At 45.4% G+C, this 14,389-nt stretch overlaps 1 protein-coding gene across 3 annotated transcripts in view; it reads left to right on the plus strand.

Annotated features, from left to right (window-relative positions):
- Positions 1 to 13,701, plus strand: part of LOC129384164 (uncharacterized) — a 145,053-nt gene extending 131,352 nt beyond the window's left edge. For all 3 annotated transcript variants that reach the window (XR_011890075.1, XM_072284275.1, XM_072284274.1), the window contains 2 exons: positions 2,222 to 2,453; positions 13,586 to 13,701. Coding sequence is in view for 2 of the 3 variants with exons in the window: in XM_072284275.1 (XP_072140376.1) it covers positions 2,222 to 2,453; positions 13,586 to 13,612 (259 nt within the window). In the remaining variant the exon portion in view is untranslated. The remainder of the gene's footprint in view (positions 1 to 2,221; positions 2,454 to 13,585) is intronic.
- Positions 13,702 to 14,389: the final 688 nt, after the last annotated feature.

The raw sequence follows: 14,389 nt of genomic DNA on the forward strand, positions 1-14,389 counted from the left end.
GTAATACCAGAGACCTACGGGGATAAGGACTCGTGTGGCGGTGGTCGTACAGGAATTTCTGACATGCGTACAGCATCACAGATCGCTTGCGTGCCATAACGCCTTCCGCGGCGTCCCGGACGATTAGATCGTTTGAGTAATTATTGTACAAGTACATCCTCTACGTCCTGACTGTGTCGCACTTCGCAATGTCCTTGTCGCCCTACTGCTGAGATCTCCACTTTACGTAGGCACTAAACGTTCAAGCAAAGCCCATGTCAGGATGACGGCCAAAGTTAATGCGATCAGCATTGAAGCAACACAGCAAGACTCCGCTTAAGACAACGTTATTTACAATGTGCAATGGTCAATTTCCACTACTTCGTGTTCACTGCACACACAAGCTCGGCAGCTGGTGTGGCCGTCTTCGATAGCATCTCCTAACTGTTGAAATACTTTAGCTGCTATTCTAGTCATAGCGGAAACAACAGGGAGCTCCAGTATATCGTATTGGATTACTATGCGCACCTTCCGACTCCAAAAGAAGGATTCACTAATTGTGGCTTCCTAACCACAGCCGGTCTTGTCCCACCGGTCCTGATATATGTAGGGATTGGGCACAGAACGGCAGAAAGCTGAGCTAGTTGATAAGGATTCATTATGCAAAAAAGAGGTGAGGCGTGCAGACAGGACAGAGGCCAGGCAGGATATTCTGCCAGGCAAACTGTGCGAAGAAGATCGTTAAGCAGATGAATTTGGCGCAACAGCTCGGACCCGAAAATTCTGCTAATTCGTTTCACATGTCCCCAAGATTGTTTTCGGAACTCTGCCGGTATTTTTATTGAAGACTATTTAGCCCTTTTAATATTTTACTTAGAGTCCACTTGTACAACTTTTGGCCAGCAGTGCCTTCTGCAGAAATCTGGCGCATGCATTGGATCCTGCCTAGCGCGAGTGCTATGTAATATGTTTCTTTCACAAATGGACCAAATTCTGCATCAGGTTTTACCAACTAACAAGCTTTGTAAAGTGTTTGGATATGTGGACGATTTCTTTATAGTCACCATTTAGAAAACCCGGAAAAGGCTTGGATATTACGAGTAAAGTGCCTGAGGGTAAATTTTTGTAGTTTTTTCTTCTGGAAATTGAGTTCTGTTCAGATCAGCTTTGTTGGGGTATGCTCCGTGTGCAAAGAATGGCTTCTCCCATTCGAATTATCTAGTTCAAAACTGGTAAAAAGAGCAATTGCTCCACTCTGCCTTGAATCCGCTCTCAGGAAATCTTGTATTCACAAGATGCAGTCGACTTTCGAAAACCAATTGGCCAGGTTGGCTTCAGCTGGGTTCCCTGCTTCGCTCGTAACGGGGACACCGGAAAGCGTCTTGCAAAAAAAAAATGAAGAGAAGGGCGGTCAGAGCTACGGCAGAGGTCGGTCAAGAAGAGGTCATACTCGTGGCCGTGTCGTATGCGCACAAGTTGGCCCACAATTTGAATAAGGTAGCGAGCAGGCATCGTTCTCCGCTCGGAGGCCTTTTCTCTCATGTGGGAAAAGGAAAGGAAAAAGAAAAAGGCTACGGAACCAACGGAACCAAGCGTTGGTGACAGCTCATGAAATGTGCCGTAGGGGTAGTATATGAAATTCCCCTATCCTGTGGCTGTTCCTATATAGATCATACTGGGCGCTGTGTAATTGAGCGGATCAGGGAACATGAACGAAACGTTGAGCAAAATAAAGAGGGCCCTAATATAGCTGAACATATTAGAAACTAAGCCTGGCGCTTTTGTGAGGCATACTTTTCGGACGCACGGATTCTGGCCAGTCGCAAAAATACGAAAACTAGGGAAATATACAAGCACTTTATATCAGTAAGAAAGGTAGCTTGTGTGTTAGTCAAACGTCTTTATCATTGTACAAGTGCGAAAAAAAAGTTTGTTGAAAGTTCCTTGTCTTACCGCACTTGATGCTTGAGTGTGCTTGTTGTGTAGGTGCTGACTAAGGTATATATGCACGTGTCTTCTGTAAAAATAAAGTAGTTATGACTGGCGCTCTCTTCCGTTGTTCACTCGTGTGTGTTGCTTTTGACGTTTTGTGGTCGCAGCAGGAAACTTTCGAGGTTTAGTGTGGCGTCAAAGAAGAAGCTGAACGAATCGGCTTGGGGCATCGTGCCATTTGTATTCAGAGGTGTATTACAGTGCGGTTCCGTCATTCTTTCTTGTTTTTTTTTTTTTTTGCTCTGTGCAGGCTCAGCTTCGCCATCGGAAACGTCAGTGGAGCCACAGCAGTAGTCAACTTCCCAGCGTATGCCAATACTGGCGAATCCTACGTGGTACAAATATTTGTCGGCGAAACTGTATATAATATTGTTTCAAAAAACAAATCTAAAGTAATTCATAGCATGTCCTTTAAAAACACCAAGACAAGGACTTATCTAGACTTCGCATCACACAACATCGTCTTAGACAACGTCTTCATGGTACGTATAAGGACATAATTTGTTTATTCTAAAACGTGCAAATTTCTGCACCAAGGACATCGCTCTGTAAGAGTGGAACGAGAAAGATATGGGAAAACTGAAGAAACTGAAGGTGCGTGCCGCTGTCTTAACAGCAAACTACACATACGCGTAATATGTAAACCATGTACAATACAATGCCGTGAAGGCATTGCTGACGCATCAAAACTAAGTTGCCTGGACAAAACAAGTTTTCAAGGTAACGCCATTCCTCCTTACCGGCTCGTTTCGTCCTCCATCCGCCTCCCCATCACTGTACTGACACGCCCCCAAAAAGGTTCAAAACCTGTCAGTGTTGCCTATTTGCCAGCACTGAGCTAGTTTTATTTCACGCCGCTAGCTATCGACCCGCGCATGCGCTCGCTTCGATCCAAATTACAAACTGTTGCTTGCATTCCGTCGCCACCGCAATCAATCGTGAAAGCAGCCGTCGCTTAGTGGCCTCTCATGCTGAGAGCTTAACATAAGGTAAGTTTCACTGCTATTATTCAGGTCAGCTCTTCAGTTTGACGTTGTGAGGCCTTTAGAGGCGATGCGTAGCTATAGAATTGGTTTGATTTTAACTTACTATCGCATCGTTAGCGCTGATGACGCCCTGACGACGGAACGCTCAAAAGCCTAATTGTTCACTGCGTCAATAATTAACTTCGCCGCTCTGTTCTCTTACGGTCCGTGATGAGGGTGACGAGCAAACTCCAACTAGACTCCGTGCAGATTATGGGCGCGGGGAAAAATGTTCAGAATGGCGTTCGGATTAGCTGTGCTTTAAGCAAACTGCACGAAACTGTTCAGAATGTATTCTGTAGATGAAGCAGAGCCCCACTGTAGAATTCACGTACGTTGCTTATGGTTGGCGATACAAAGTTTTTGCTGCGTCAGCGCACGAGGGCTGCACATATCGGCAAGACGGCGAGCAGGCGCAGCTGGAGCGCTGCAAGCGGTGTACCCTCACAACAGTGAGCACGCCCGGGAACACGTTTTAAAGCGATACCGTTAACTGCCCCTTCTCACAGAAAATTCTGCGTCGGCGTCCCGAGTCTAACCTTGGACGTCGGATCGGCAAAAATAATTTCGCACCACGCATACCCAACCACGCAGGCCCTCCATGCCGCGCAAGGAAATTAGTGAAATAATTCAAATTTACAAGGTAAAATGCATAGACAAATAGTACAATCCAACTTCCACACAACCTACAGGCATTATAACGTGGTATTGTAGTTTGAATTTACGAGAAAACAACTCTGTTACGCGAAAACTAAAAAAAAAAAAAAAACTCATCCCTTTTCCGGCGTTACTGCCACTCAGAGAGGCCATATCCTCCCAGATTTGCGCACGAAAATCTCAAAGGAAATAAAGTGGCGCGCCCGGTTCCTTGCAACATCTCCAGATGACTATCGCCTCCACCACATCACGGCCCAAGCAAGAGGCTCGTTTCTACTAGAAAGCTCGCTCTCGTGCTTAGCGTTCGCCGCCAGCGTTTTAGTAAACATTACGGTTACATAAGCTGCAGTTGTCGGGAAGCGTGAGTAGCACTGGAAGATCATGTAATGTTAGCGCGTTTTACTCTTAAAAGCGAATCTGAAGCGTCCTCCAAAATTTGTAGGAAACGCTATGCTGTAACCAGCCTGTCTAGACCAGGAGTGGCTTGCGGTAACATTTAATAACGAAAATAATAGCACATTTAAGACCGCGTTCCTAAATGTTCCGTACACAACGCCTAGTCCGCAAAACGCTTTCTTAAATTTGTTATTATTTTCTTTCATAAATGTTCGTACAAGCCGCCCCAGACGCACCCAGAGTGTAGAGCTTGCTTTGGGAAAGTAAATGTCCATTTTGCTATCCTGTTGTCTTTGTAGCCAGGAGTCCAATTTTTCTTGCAGAATAAAAAAATTATTGAAGATATTTTTTTTCTCTCTCGTCTCGATGCTTCCTTGGCCCATGTGAAGGCAAAAATTCCCACAGCAACAAGTTTAGACATATACACGCAGCGAAAGCAGAATGATGCCGCCGCCGGTTTTAAGTACTTCCTAAAAAGTGAACGCCCCCTCGAGGACATTTATCATGTCCATTCTTTCATTCGCTAAAAGGCACCGGAATGAATTATAGCGAGCGAACGCACGGTGGATGCTGGCAGCATCATGGTGCCTACCCCCTTTTTTAGAATGGCAAGCATGGTCACATCTGTTATGGCAATCATCGCCCTCGCCAACAAAGTGGACCGCCCGGGCAAACAGCCCATTACACAGGCCGCATTCCAAACAGGAGACACGTGCTCCAGACCGGCCATGACTCGAGTCACCCGAGCTCGACGAAATGTCGCGTGCTGCAGAGCTCTGCATGCCCAGAGTTGGAGGAAAGGGCGTTTCCTGGCCAGAAGTCGGGCCGCCAATCAGAGACGACGTGCCCAGCAGTCGGTAAGGCGGCGTTGAGAGCATTTGCACGCTCGATGCAGAGGACAACTGCGTCTGCACCTAAGCCTGAGTATATCGCTCGTCGTATAGGGGAACTTGGGCCGCACGGACAGGCCTTTCGTAATAATAGCCTCAGCTGTGTTCGTGGCATTGGCTGTGGTTGTCTATCCGAATATTTCTAGCTGAGGGCATCGGTAAGTCAAGGTTGTCCCTGGTCCTATTATTCGCTTTGTACTTAGAACCACTTTGCCGCCGAATTCTGAGGGATCATATTTTACACGGGTTCAAGCTGTTGTTCACTGAGACCCGCGTACTTTCCAATGCAGGTGACATAGCGTTCTTTTCTGCTGTGTACAGAATGTACAGAATGTAAGAGTGTACAGAATGCCCTCACCATAACGGAACAGTTTCGCACACCTTCTCGTGCAGCAGTAAACTTTGAGAAGGGTTCAGGGTTCTCGTTCGGTCTATGGTATACGATGCCAACCCACTTTGTAGGTATTCAGTGGAGGCAAGGCTAAGTACTTAGGTGTACTTCTCCCTCAATATCACAACAGTATTCCACATGGTCAGCGGTAGTAGCAGAAGTACAACGTACGGTTAACAATTTTTAGGGACGGCAGTTGTCCATATTTAGCAGAGCTGAAGCTTGCAATGTGCTCCCAGCAGCTGGACTTATGCATGTCCTGCAGGCATTACACTACTCACGCCTTAGGCTGCACACTTTCCATCGTATGTTTGCTACCTATGTTCGGAGCTCATGTGTTCAGGCAATGCGATGCGATAACCCCTTTTTTTTTCTCTTGAGAGTAGGGGTCTTGGCATAGTTCACCTTTTTGTTACGCAACTTGTCTCCCGGTTTATTCTTCTTTCGTGGAGTAAACAGTGCATTTCTAAGAGAGATGTTAAAACTTCGATTCATCAATTACATTCCAGAAATAGTTGTGTCGTCGTCTGTCAGAGATACACGAAGGGCTCCTTGGGGTTTCTTGAAGGAGGCTGTCGGAGGCTTTCACTTTCTTAAAGCTCGCTTTAGTATGGATTATATTTCCACTGCATTCCGCAAAAATTTCTACTCCACTCATAGACACATTGTTTCCTGTTCTCCATTTTGCTCGCCTTATTTGTAATGTCGTTACGTAGAGGTACTTAAGTGTATCCATCGAATAATCATTTCTCCAGGGATCAAAACATCTTCTAAGTTACATTCGGCAACCTTTCCTGGCAAAACCTGATCAGAAGAAGAGTGGCTGTTTCGTGCCTTGGTGGACAGGCTGCAGCTTGTGTCCACATGGTGAAACGATTGATCACACTTTTGTTGATCGTAGGGAAACTGTGTTCTTCTGCGACATTATCCAAGGAACACCTCAAAAGGACTTACATGTCGTGCCATACAAAATTCGTTTCCAACCTGTCAAAGATCCCTGTGACCCAACATATGACATGTTCATGGCACTTGAACTCATAGCCGCTGGCGCAGTAGAATGTGTGACAGGCACGCTGAGCCACCGCGAAGTAATCGGTCGTTTTTTTTTCCTTGAATCTATTGCCTACCTTCGTAGTGCGCACACTGCACAAGGAAACGCGCCGGACTGGATGCCTTTATTGGAGGCTTGCACGTGCTTGCCTGAATTTTGAATGTGTTTTCAGCCACCCTAAATTTCTGTAGCACATTGTTTTTGTCATGTTGCTGAAGAGTGTGCTCCCATATAACAAAGAAAAGAATGGCTGTTTAGCCCAATGGTTAAGACACTCGACTTCTGAGCGTGAGGTCGTAGGTTAGAAATTGACCGCCTCCATTGTTTTTTTTCTTTCGAATTTATTTTGTTTAATACATTAATTTCCTTATAGCGATTCGTCTTACATAAGAGACGAACAGGCGGAGTTCCTCGTTGGGTAGGCACAGAAATGCTTACACATTTAGAACAATTTTGCTGTGCACGTGTCACATCTGAAATATTAATGGTTCCCCGTCAAAACTGCAAGCGCTATGATTCTTCCGCATCATGCAATCGAACGCAGGTTGGCCCGGTGTGGGAGCTGGAACAGTAAAGCCGAGAAAAAATAAGCTGGGTAAAACATGCGTGCGGGCGAACAGCCGGCTCTCTGTTTATACATACATACATACATACATACATACATACATACATACATACATACATACATACATACATACATACATACATACATACATACATACATACATACATACATACATACATACATACATACATGCATGCATGCATGCATACATACATACATACAGCTACGAGTGAAGAGTGGCAGGGCTGTTATGTCACTCTTCACTCGTAGCTCACACGCATGAGAGAGGCCGGGAGAGGGTAAAAGCGACATAACAAGGTAAGTAAACGCTACAACCAGACACGGCAGCGATTGCGGACAAACTGGACGAGTTAAATTTAAGGCATGCTACAGTAACTTTTTACCATTTCTCAAAAATACACTGGGAGAATTTGCCAAGTTGGCAGCTGACGTAGGGCACGCAGACGCAGGCACCGCAGCGTCTGTAGTTTGTAGTTTTTCTTTCGAATTTATTTTGTTTAATACATTAATTTCCTTATAGCGATTTGTCTTACATAAGAGACGGACAGACGGAGTTCCTCGTTGGGTAGGCACAAAAATGCTTAGACATTTAGAACAATTTTGCTGTGCACGTGTCACACCTGAAATATTAATGGTTCCCAGTCAAAACTGCAAGCGCTATAATAGTCCCGCATCATGCAATCGAACGCAGGTTGGCCTGATGTGGAAGCTGGAACAGTAAAGCCGAGAAAAAATAAGCTGGGTAAAAGACGCGTGCGGGCGAACAGCCGGCTCTCGGTTTATACATACATACATACATACATACATACATGCATGCATACATACATACATACATACATACATACATACATACATACATACATACATACACGCACACATACATACATACATACATACAGACATACACACACACACACACACACACACACACACACATACATACAGCTGCGAGTGAAGAGTGGCAGGGCTGTTATGTCACTCTTCACTCGTAGCTCACACGCCTGAGGGAGGCCGCGAGAGGGGAAAAGCGACATAACAGGGCAAGTAAACGCTACAACCAGACACGGCAGCGATTGCGGACAAACTGGATGAGTTAAATTTAAGGCATGCTACAGTAACTTTTTACCATTTCTCAAAAATACACTGGGAGAATTTGCCAAGTTGGCAACTGACGTAGGGCACGCAGACGCAGGCACCGCAGCGTCTGGACGACGCTACGCAAGCGGCCACGCATCAAATCAACACTTCTTGCCCCGCCCCGCTAGGTTCGTGGCTATGACATTGCTCGAGGTCGGGGTATTTATCGCCATCGCGGCCGCCACATTTCAACGCACCCTATTCTAGACTCTATGGCGACAGCAGAACCAAAAACATCTCAATGCAGCAGCAGCCCGCAACAACCCCCCCCCCGCCTTTTTTTTTTCTTTGTCAGTTTGATGGGGTGGTATATAGACTCCCTCCTTCAGCTGCAAATGTACAAATGAGGAAAAAAATAGGAACATGTCACTGTGAATCTGAAATGCACGTTAATATTCTGATGCTTTCGTCAATACCGCATGACAAAGCATTGAAACTATATATTAGCGAAGATTAGCGGATTAGGTGATTGTGGTGAGAGGGAAAACAAGATTCCAGTATAGTGACACAAAGGCAGTCGAATTAGCACCCTGGGGCTCTATAATGTAAAACTATTCCAATCTGTTTTTATTCCAATCTCCTGATGTCAAATTTGCGCAACCGCTGACACAAGCATGGCCGGTGACCAGCAGCGTTGTTTGAAAAGCCCAATAAAACACGCTCCTCGTTTATAGGAGGTATCTTTTTTTGCTTTATAAACGAATAGCATTGCCTACATTGAGCAGATTTCCTTATCGAATTCTCTGACAAGAGGCGAGGAGCACGCTCAAATGCAGAGGGATTCGAGAGGGCCGAGCCAGCGCGGTGAAAGTAGATAACCGGCTGAAGAGGGTGGTTCCGGCGTCTGTGATTGGTCCGCTTCTCCTTACTTAGCTTGCGGTGGCTCGTCGAAAATCGTGGCCGTGCGCAACGGAACGGTAAAAATACCGCCAGAACGGGTCCTCAGCAAAGAAGAGTTGGCAGAGTGATGTCGCATACGTGCCGAAAAGGATCGATAACGTTATAATGCCAAGGGAAAGTGTTCATTATACGCAAATAAATCCATGCTCCATGACCGGTCCCAGTAGCTAGTGCCAGAGCAATTGGTGGGCAGCCATCTTCTATCCCTTTCGGAACGGGGCACCTTGCGGATATTCAGAAAAAAGTGTAGTTTTGTTCGACATATTAACTGCGTCCTTAATGCGTTTACATCACTTCGACGCTATAAGTTCTCGCGCTTTTGTGACGTCGCGTGACAGACAGGCGAAGTGGCCGTAGCCCGAAAATTTTTGATCAGTGGAAGGGCATTATGGTGAAAAAGGCGGGGAATGAGAAATAATTATTTCTTTTTTGTTTGGTCTAATCATGCATAATCAATGTGCACACATCATATCAGATGGGGCGTTTCCGCGGTTTTCGTGACGTCACGTGATAGGCAGGCGAAGTGCGTATCGCCCGGAAATTTTTTGACCAATCATGCAGGGCTGATTGCAGAAATGGAATACAAAAGTTTCAAATAGGTTTGCGTTATAGCACCCCTGTTGTGCTCAGGTAATTAGATAACGGAACCTGCGGGAGCTTCTTCGTCTGAGAGCAATCTTTATTCGAACGAATTTTAAACTGTGTTTCTCTGCATCAAACCTACTGTTGTTGACACAGGCTGCATTTGAGGAGATAAGTTACATTAGTTGTGTCACAATTAAAGCTGCCTTTGATTCGTAGTGTGAAGCTAGAACAGAACTTTTGGCTGTTGACGTGGTAACCCTATGCCGGCACACTTTATAGCGTGGCTTGTTAAGTGGGCTGCAACCAATAGGTACAACAGCGCAGAGATCTGAGCATGTTATCACATCACCAGTGCTTGTTGAATCTCGGTAGGCTACTGGTATTGCCTCCGCAAATATGTTGCTATATTTTTTACTGTGAGTAAGAGTGTTGACGTTCGACTACGGTGGCCTTTAAGAATGGCAGAAACTTTTGGAATCGACGCTGTGTGTGTGTGTGAGGACATGGTTACTTGCCGTAGAAGTGGCTAACGTCTTAGACGTCACGAATATAGCTTCGGATTCATGTTAAGGGTTCGCTTTATTGCGTCATCCAATATTTCTTCATTGTATAAGTATACGGCTTAACCCTGCATAGTTGCCATAGAAATAGTTTTTTATCCGAACATATTCGCCTAAACCGGTCTCCCTGGCTATAGGGAACGGCGATTTTGTAATGGCGAGCACTACTACTCCTGAAATGCAGGTACTCACATTGAATGTTGGTTTTTGTGACACTTAGTAATCAGCTTCTTTCCAGAAGTTGCACGGTAACGTCGTCTAAGTCAAATGTCGATGTAGAGTAGTTATCCAGAGCCATAATTCATGGGTGGAAACTGCTGAAAGAAACAACAAAATTTAGAAGCGGCGATTCATCGTAGGGTCACACAAGAAATATGTCGCCTATATATCGCTCATACAATAAAGCTTTCAGGACACAACTCCCAAGGACTTCATCCTCTCATGTGTCCACATGAATATTGGCGTCATTCAGTCCTATCCTTGTGCACGTTGGAGTTCCACTGGTCTGCACAAGATCAAGATGACTATCGCTCAATCGAAAATTACCTAACTGCAAGGGTAACTTGAGCAAGGTGCCCATGTGGAGACGACAGTAGGCTTGTCATACCATTCTGTTCATAAGGGGATAATACGGCATGATTTTCATCTGAGCAATACAAGGAAGTGTGGGTCTGTGCGGATATTGGTGCAGAGAGACACGGCATCCAGCGTCACAAGCAGTTAACCGGAAGGGATAGACAAGTCTATTCTTTCACGTCTGAAATGGTTAGCGTCTTCTACGAAAAAAAGGAACGTTGGAGGAATCGGTTTAATCAGCTGGTCTACATAACGTGAAAGTTTTTTGGTAAATGTCCGCATGCCGGAAACGATTTGACGTCTTAGGTAGCCAGCCGCACATAGTGTTTGTAGAAAATAACACTGACCTCTTTCCGTGCTGAGTCACATAAATCACCTAATTGTGCTTTCCTCTGCCATTTCATACACTGTCAAAGACGCTTGATAGTGCTTCGTTTACTTAACCTTGAAGTCACTCGTTCACTCGTTAGGTCACTACAGACAGCATTATAAAACAATCAATTTGATAACTGCCTCTTTGGTTGCTGAAAAAAGCCTTCTTGGTTCATCATCACCATTACTACACTCTTATCAGGTGGTTTAATAATCATGTCGTGACGTGAGGCGTCCTCACAAAAAAGGCCGCTCTATCGACTGCCTTTGTGTGAGTGCGCTGAATCTGGTTTTTCCTTTTCACCCCATTATCCTAGTCGGCGAATCTTACTTAACAGATAAGTTCAATGCCTTCTCATGTGGCATTAACAAAAACATCAGAAATGATCGTGCCTTTCGAATTCACAGTGGTGTATGGGCTGAAACAGGAAGGCAGAGGCTAAAAAATAATATCCTATGCTACCTAATGACATCAGTGACCTGCTAGTGACGCGATCGGGCAAGAAAGGGTGTTCAAATCCGCCCACCATGCCTCTGAGTGGCGCTAACAATCCGAGCACTAGATCTAGTAAGCATAAATACCCCAGTAAGTGGACGCTTTGGTGGCCGGAGCCGTAGTACATTTGGTAGCGCAGCGCATGCGTATTGAGGACGTTGTGGGTTCCGTTCCACGCGGCGCAAGTAGTTTTTTCGTCCACTTTATTTCGTTTATTATTTACACATTTAAATTTCAACCAGAGTTAATTGTCCCGATGCTTTCCTTGGCTTCATTGTCGTTAGGCCTTACAAGGTCATGATTACCAAAAATGTAGCGCCTCGGGTTATTCATACAAGCATGTTATGTTCATGATTATATATAAATATATAATAGTTCCCTCGCTTGCCGCACACTCAGTGGCACATACTCAGCGACTCAAGTTGGCGAGAGGTTTATTGAAGAGCGGCACATATTCAGTGCGCCCATGGCGTCCCAGTTGATGATAGGGTCTGTGTTCCGTCATACTCGGCCATCAAGTCGACCTGTGTTTTTCCTAATTTTGGCCTAGTATTCGCTTATCATGCGTGAATGCGCATCCTCCCGGCCAGACTATGTTCAATCGAACTATCCACTACGAACACACGGACATGCACGCACACACACACGGACACGCACAAGACGACAGGGCAACCGTTATTGCAGCGCAAGCGATGGCGCTGTAGCTGGCTGTACGAGTCGGTACATCTGCATTATTATTACTGAAAACACGGGCGAAGACAGCGCTAGTGTTTCGTCTCTCTTCTTCGCCCGTGTTTTCAGTGCGCGCTGGGAGTAATAATAATGCAAGCTATAGCAGGTGACCGGCATAAATCGCACAGCCAACACACGCGTCGCTGCCCTGTCGCCTTTTACGTGGTAGCGTACCCTGCTAAATGCTATGTTCGTTTGTACGCGCAACTTGTGGGAGCACTGCAATAACGGCGCCCAAGCGGGAATTTCAGGCGGTTTTGTTCCTTTCTTTCTGTTCTTTTTTCTATTTCCCGGGCGTCTGCGCAAACTGCCGCGCTGCCGGCCGCTCGAGGCACCTTGCGCGTATTCGCGAGCTTAAATTATGGGGTTTTACGTGCCAAAACCATGATCCGATTATTAGGGCACACCGTAGCGGGGTATACCGAAAATTTGGACCACCTGGGGTTCTTCAACGTGCACCTAAATCTAAGCACACGGGTGTTTTCGCAGTTGACTCTCATCGAAATGCGGCCGCCGTGGCCGGGATTTGATCCCGCGACCTCGTGCTTAGCAGCCCAACAACCATATCCACAGCAACCACGGCGGTTGTATTCGCGGGCTTCTTTCACACCCGGAAAAACACTTTTATGTAGCACATGTTGAGCAATAGAAAGCCGCATCACGAGTCTTTCATGTTTCTCAACAATTTTTTCATTGGCACTTTTCAGCTAATGGTAATATTTGAGAAGCTGCCTAAATAAGTATGTCTAATTGTGTGATTAGATGGAATGCAACAAATATTGTGAGTGCCTCCAATTAACGGCAGTCAACAATACCTTGGTTCTATCCAGCAACGTAGTATATGCATATTTTAAATCTTCGTGCGTGACAGTTGGGGCACCCTGTATAAGCGTTAGCACATGCATGAAAGCGGCACAAAAAGTATTCATTGCTGCACCAAACATCTTGGAACCATATCTCTTACTAGTTGGGCATGATTGTCAACCTACCTAGGTTTTCAATAATTCCCCAAAAAGTTAGCTCAACTTGTGTATTAGAAATGATTGGCAAGCTTCTATATCGTTGTGAGTGGAGAATCCTAACTGTGTATATATATATATATATTCCAGGATACACATGCGCCACACAACACCGTCTGGGAATTAGCCTAAAACACAAACACGCTGACGCGTCTACCTCCAGCCGCGCAATATTTAGGGCCTGTTTATTGAACAACCAGAATTATGCTAATCCCTGTGCATGTTGTTCTTTTTCTTTCAGGAAACAAGTGGGAGTCCATGGAAATAGTATGGGAAAAGAACGTTTATCCACACTGATGTTCCCGTTTTACCATCGACTACTTCCGGATACTGACAATAAATATGTTCTTACTTGCTCGATAGTGTTTGAATCTAAATGTTTAACATGTGACACAAAGAAGCAGATGCTTCAGTAAGATGTACATCGCAGCCAGCATTGCGGTGGGTACGTTCAGCAGATGCCATCTCTAACAGTAGTGCAAGAAATCGTGTGCGTAGCAATAGCGATAATATATGCCCTTGATGGAACGCTTTCAAATGGCTAATATGGAGAAGGACCGTCGTTCTATTTGTGGCATGCGCGGAAGATTGCGCGTGTAATAATTGTAAAAGGAGCCGTGAAGACTCATCACTTTCTTCCGTGATAACCGAGGCTGAGTTCGAATTCAACTTAACGGCTGAATTTGTGGGTACTTGGCCCCAAAGGAATTCAAGGAACATTGTCCTTTGCCACGTGATCGTGTTACTGTTCTAGTCTTGTGAGTTTTCTGGTTTCATCCATGTCGGTCTGCCTGGACGTCTCACAACGAGATTCTATAGACAAAACAGGGAAGGTTATTGCATTGTTGTCAAATTCTGACGGGGTGGTTCTCCGCATCCTTATACGAACAAGTCAGACTCTATGTTATAGTCTTTGGAAAGCCTTGACCGTGATTCAATCACTCCGGAGACGTAAGTGATCGAAGCCAGCTTATTTTGTTTTGCACTTCCTGCAGGGGTGATAGCAGTGCGCATTTGTTCAGGCCAAGTAATTGATGAGTGTATG

This window comes from Dermacentor andersoni, chromosome 9 (genome assembly GCF_023375885.2).
Source record: "Dermacentor andersoni chromosome 9, qqDerAnde1_hic_scaffold, whole genome shotgun sequence".
Taxonomy (NCBI): domain Eukaryota; kingdom Metazoa; phylum Arthropoda; class Arachnida; order Ixodida; family Ixodidae; genus Dermacentor; species Dermacentor andersoni.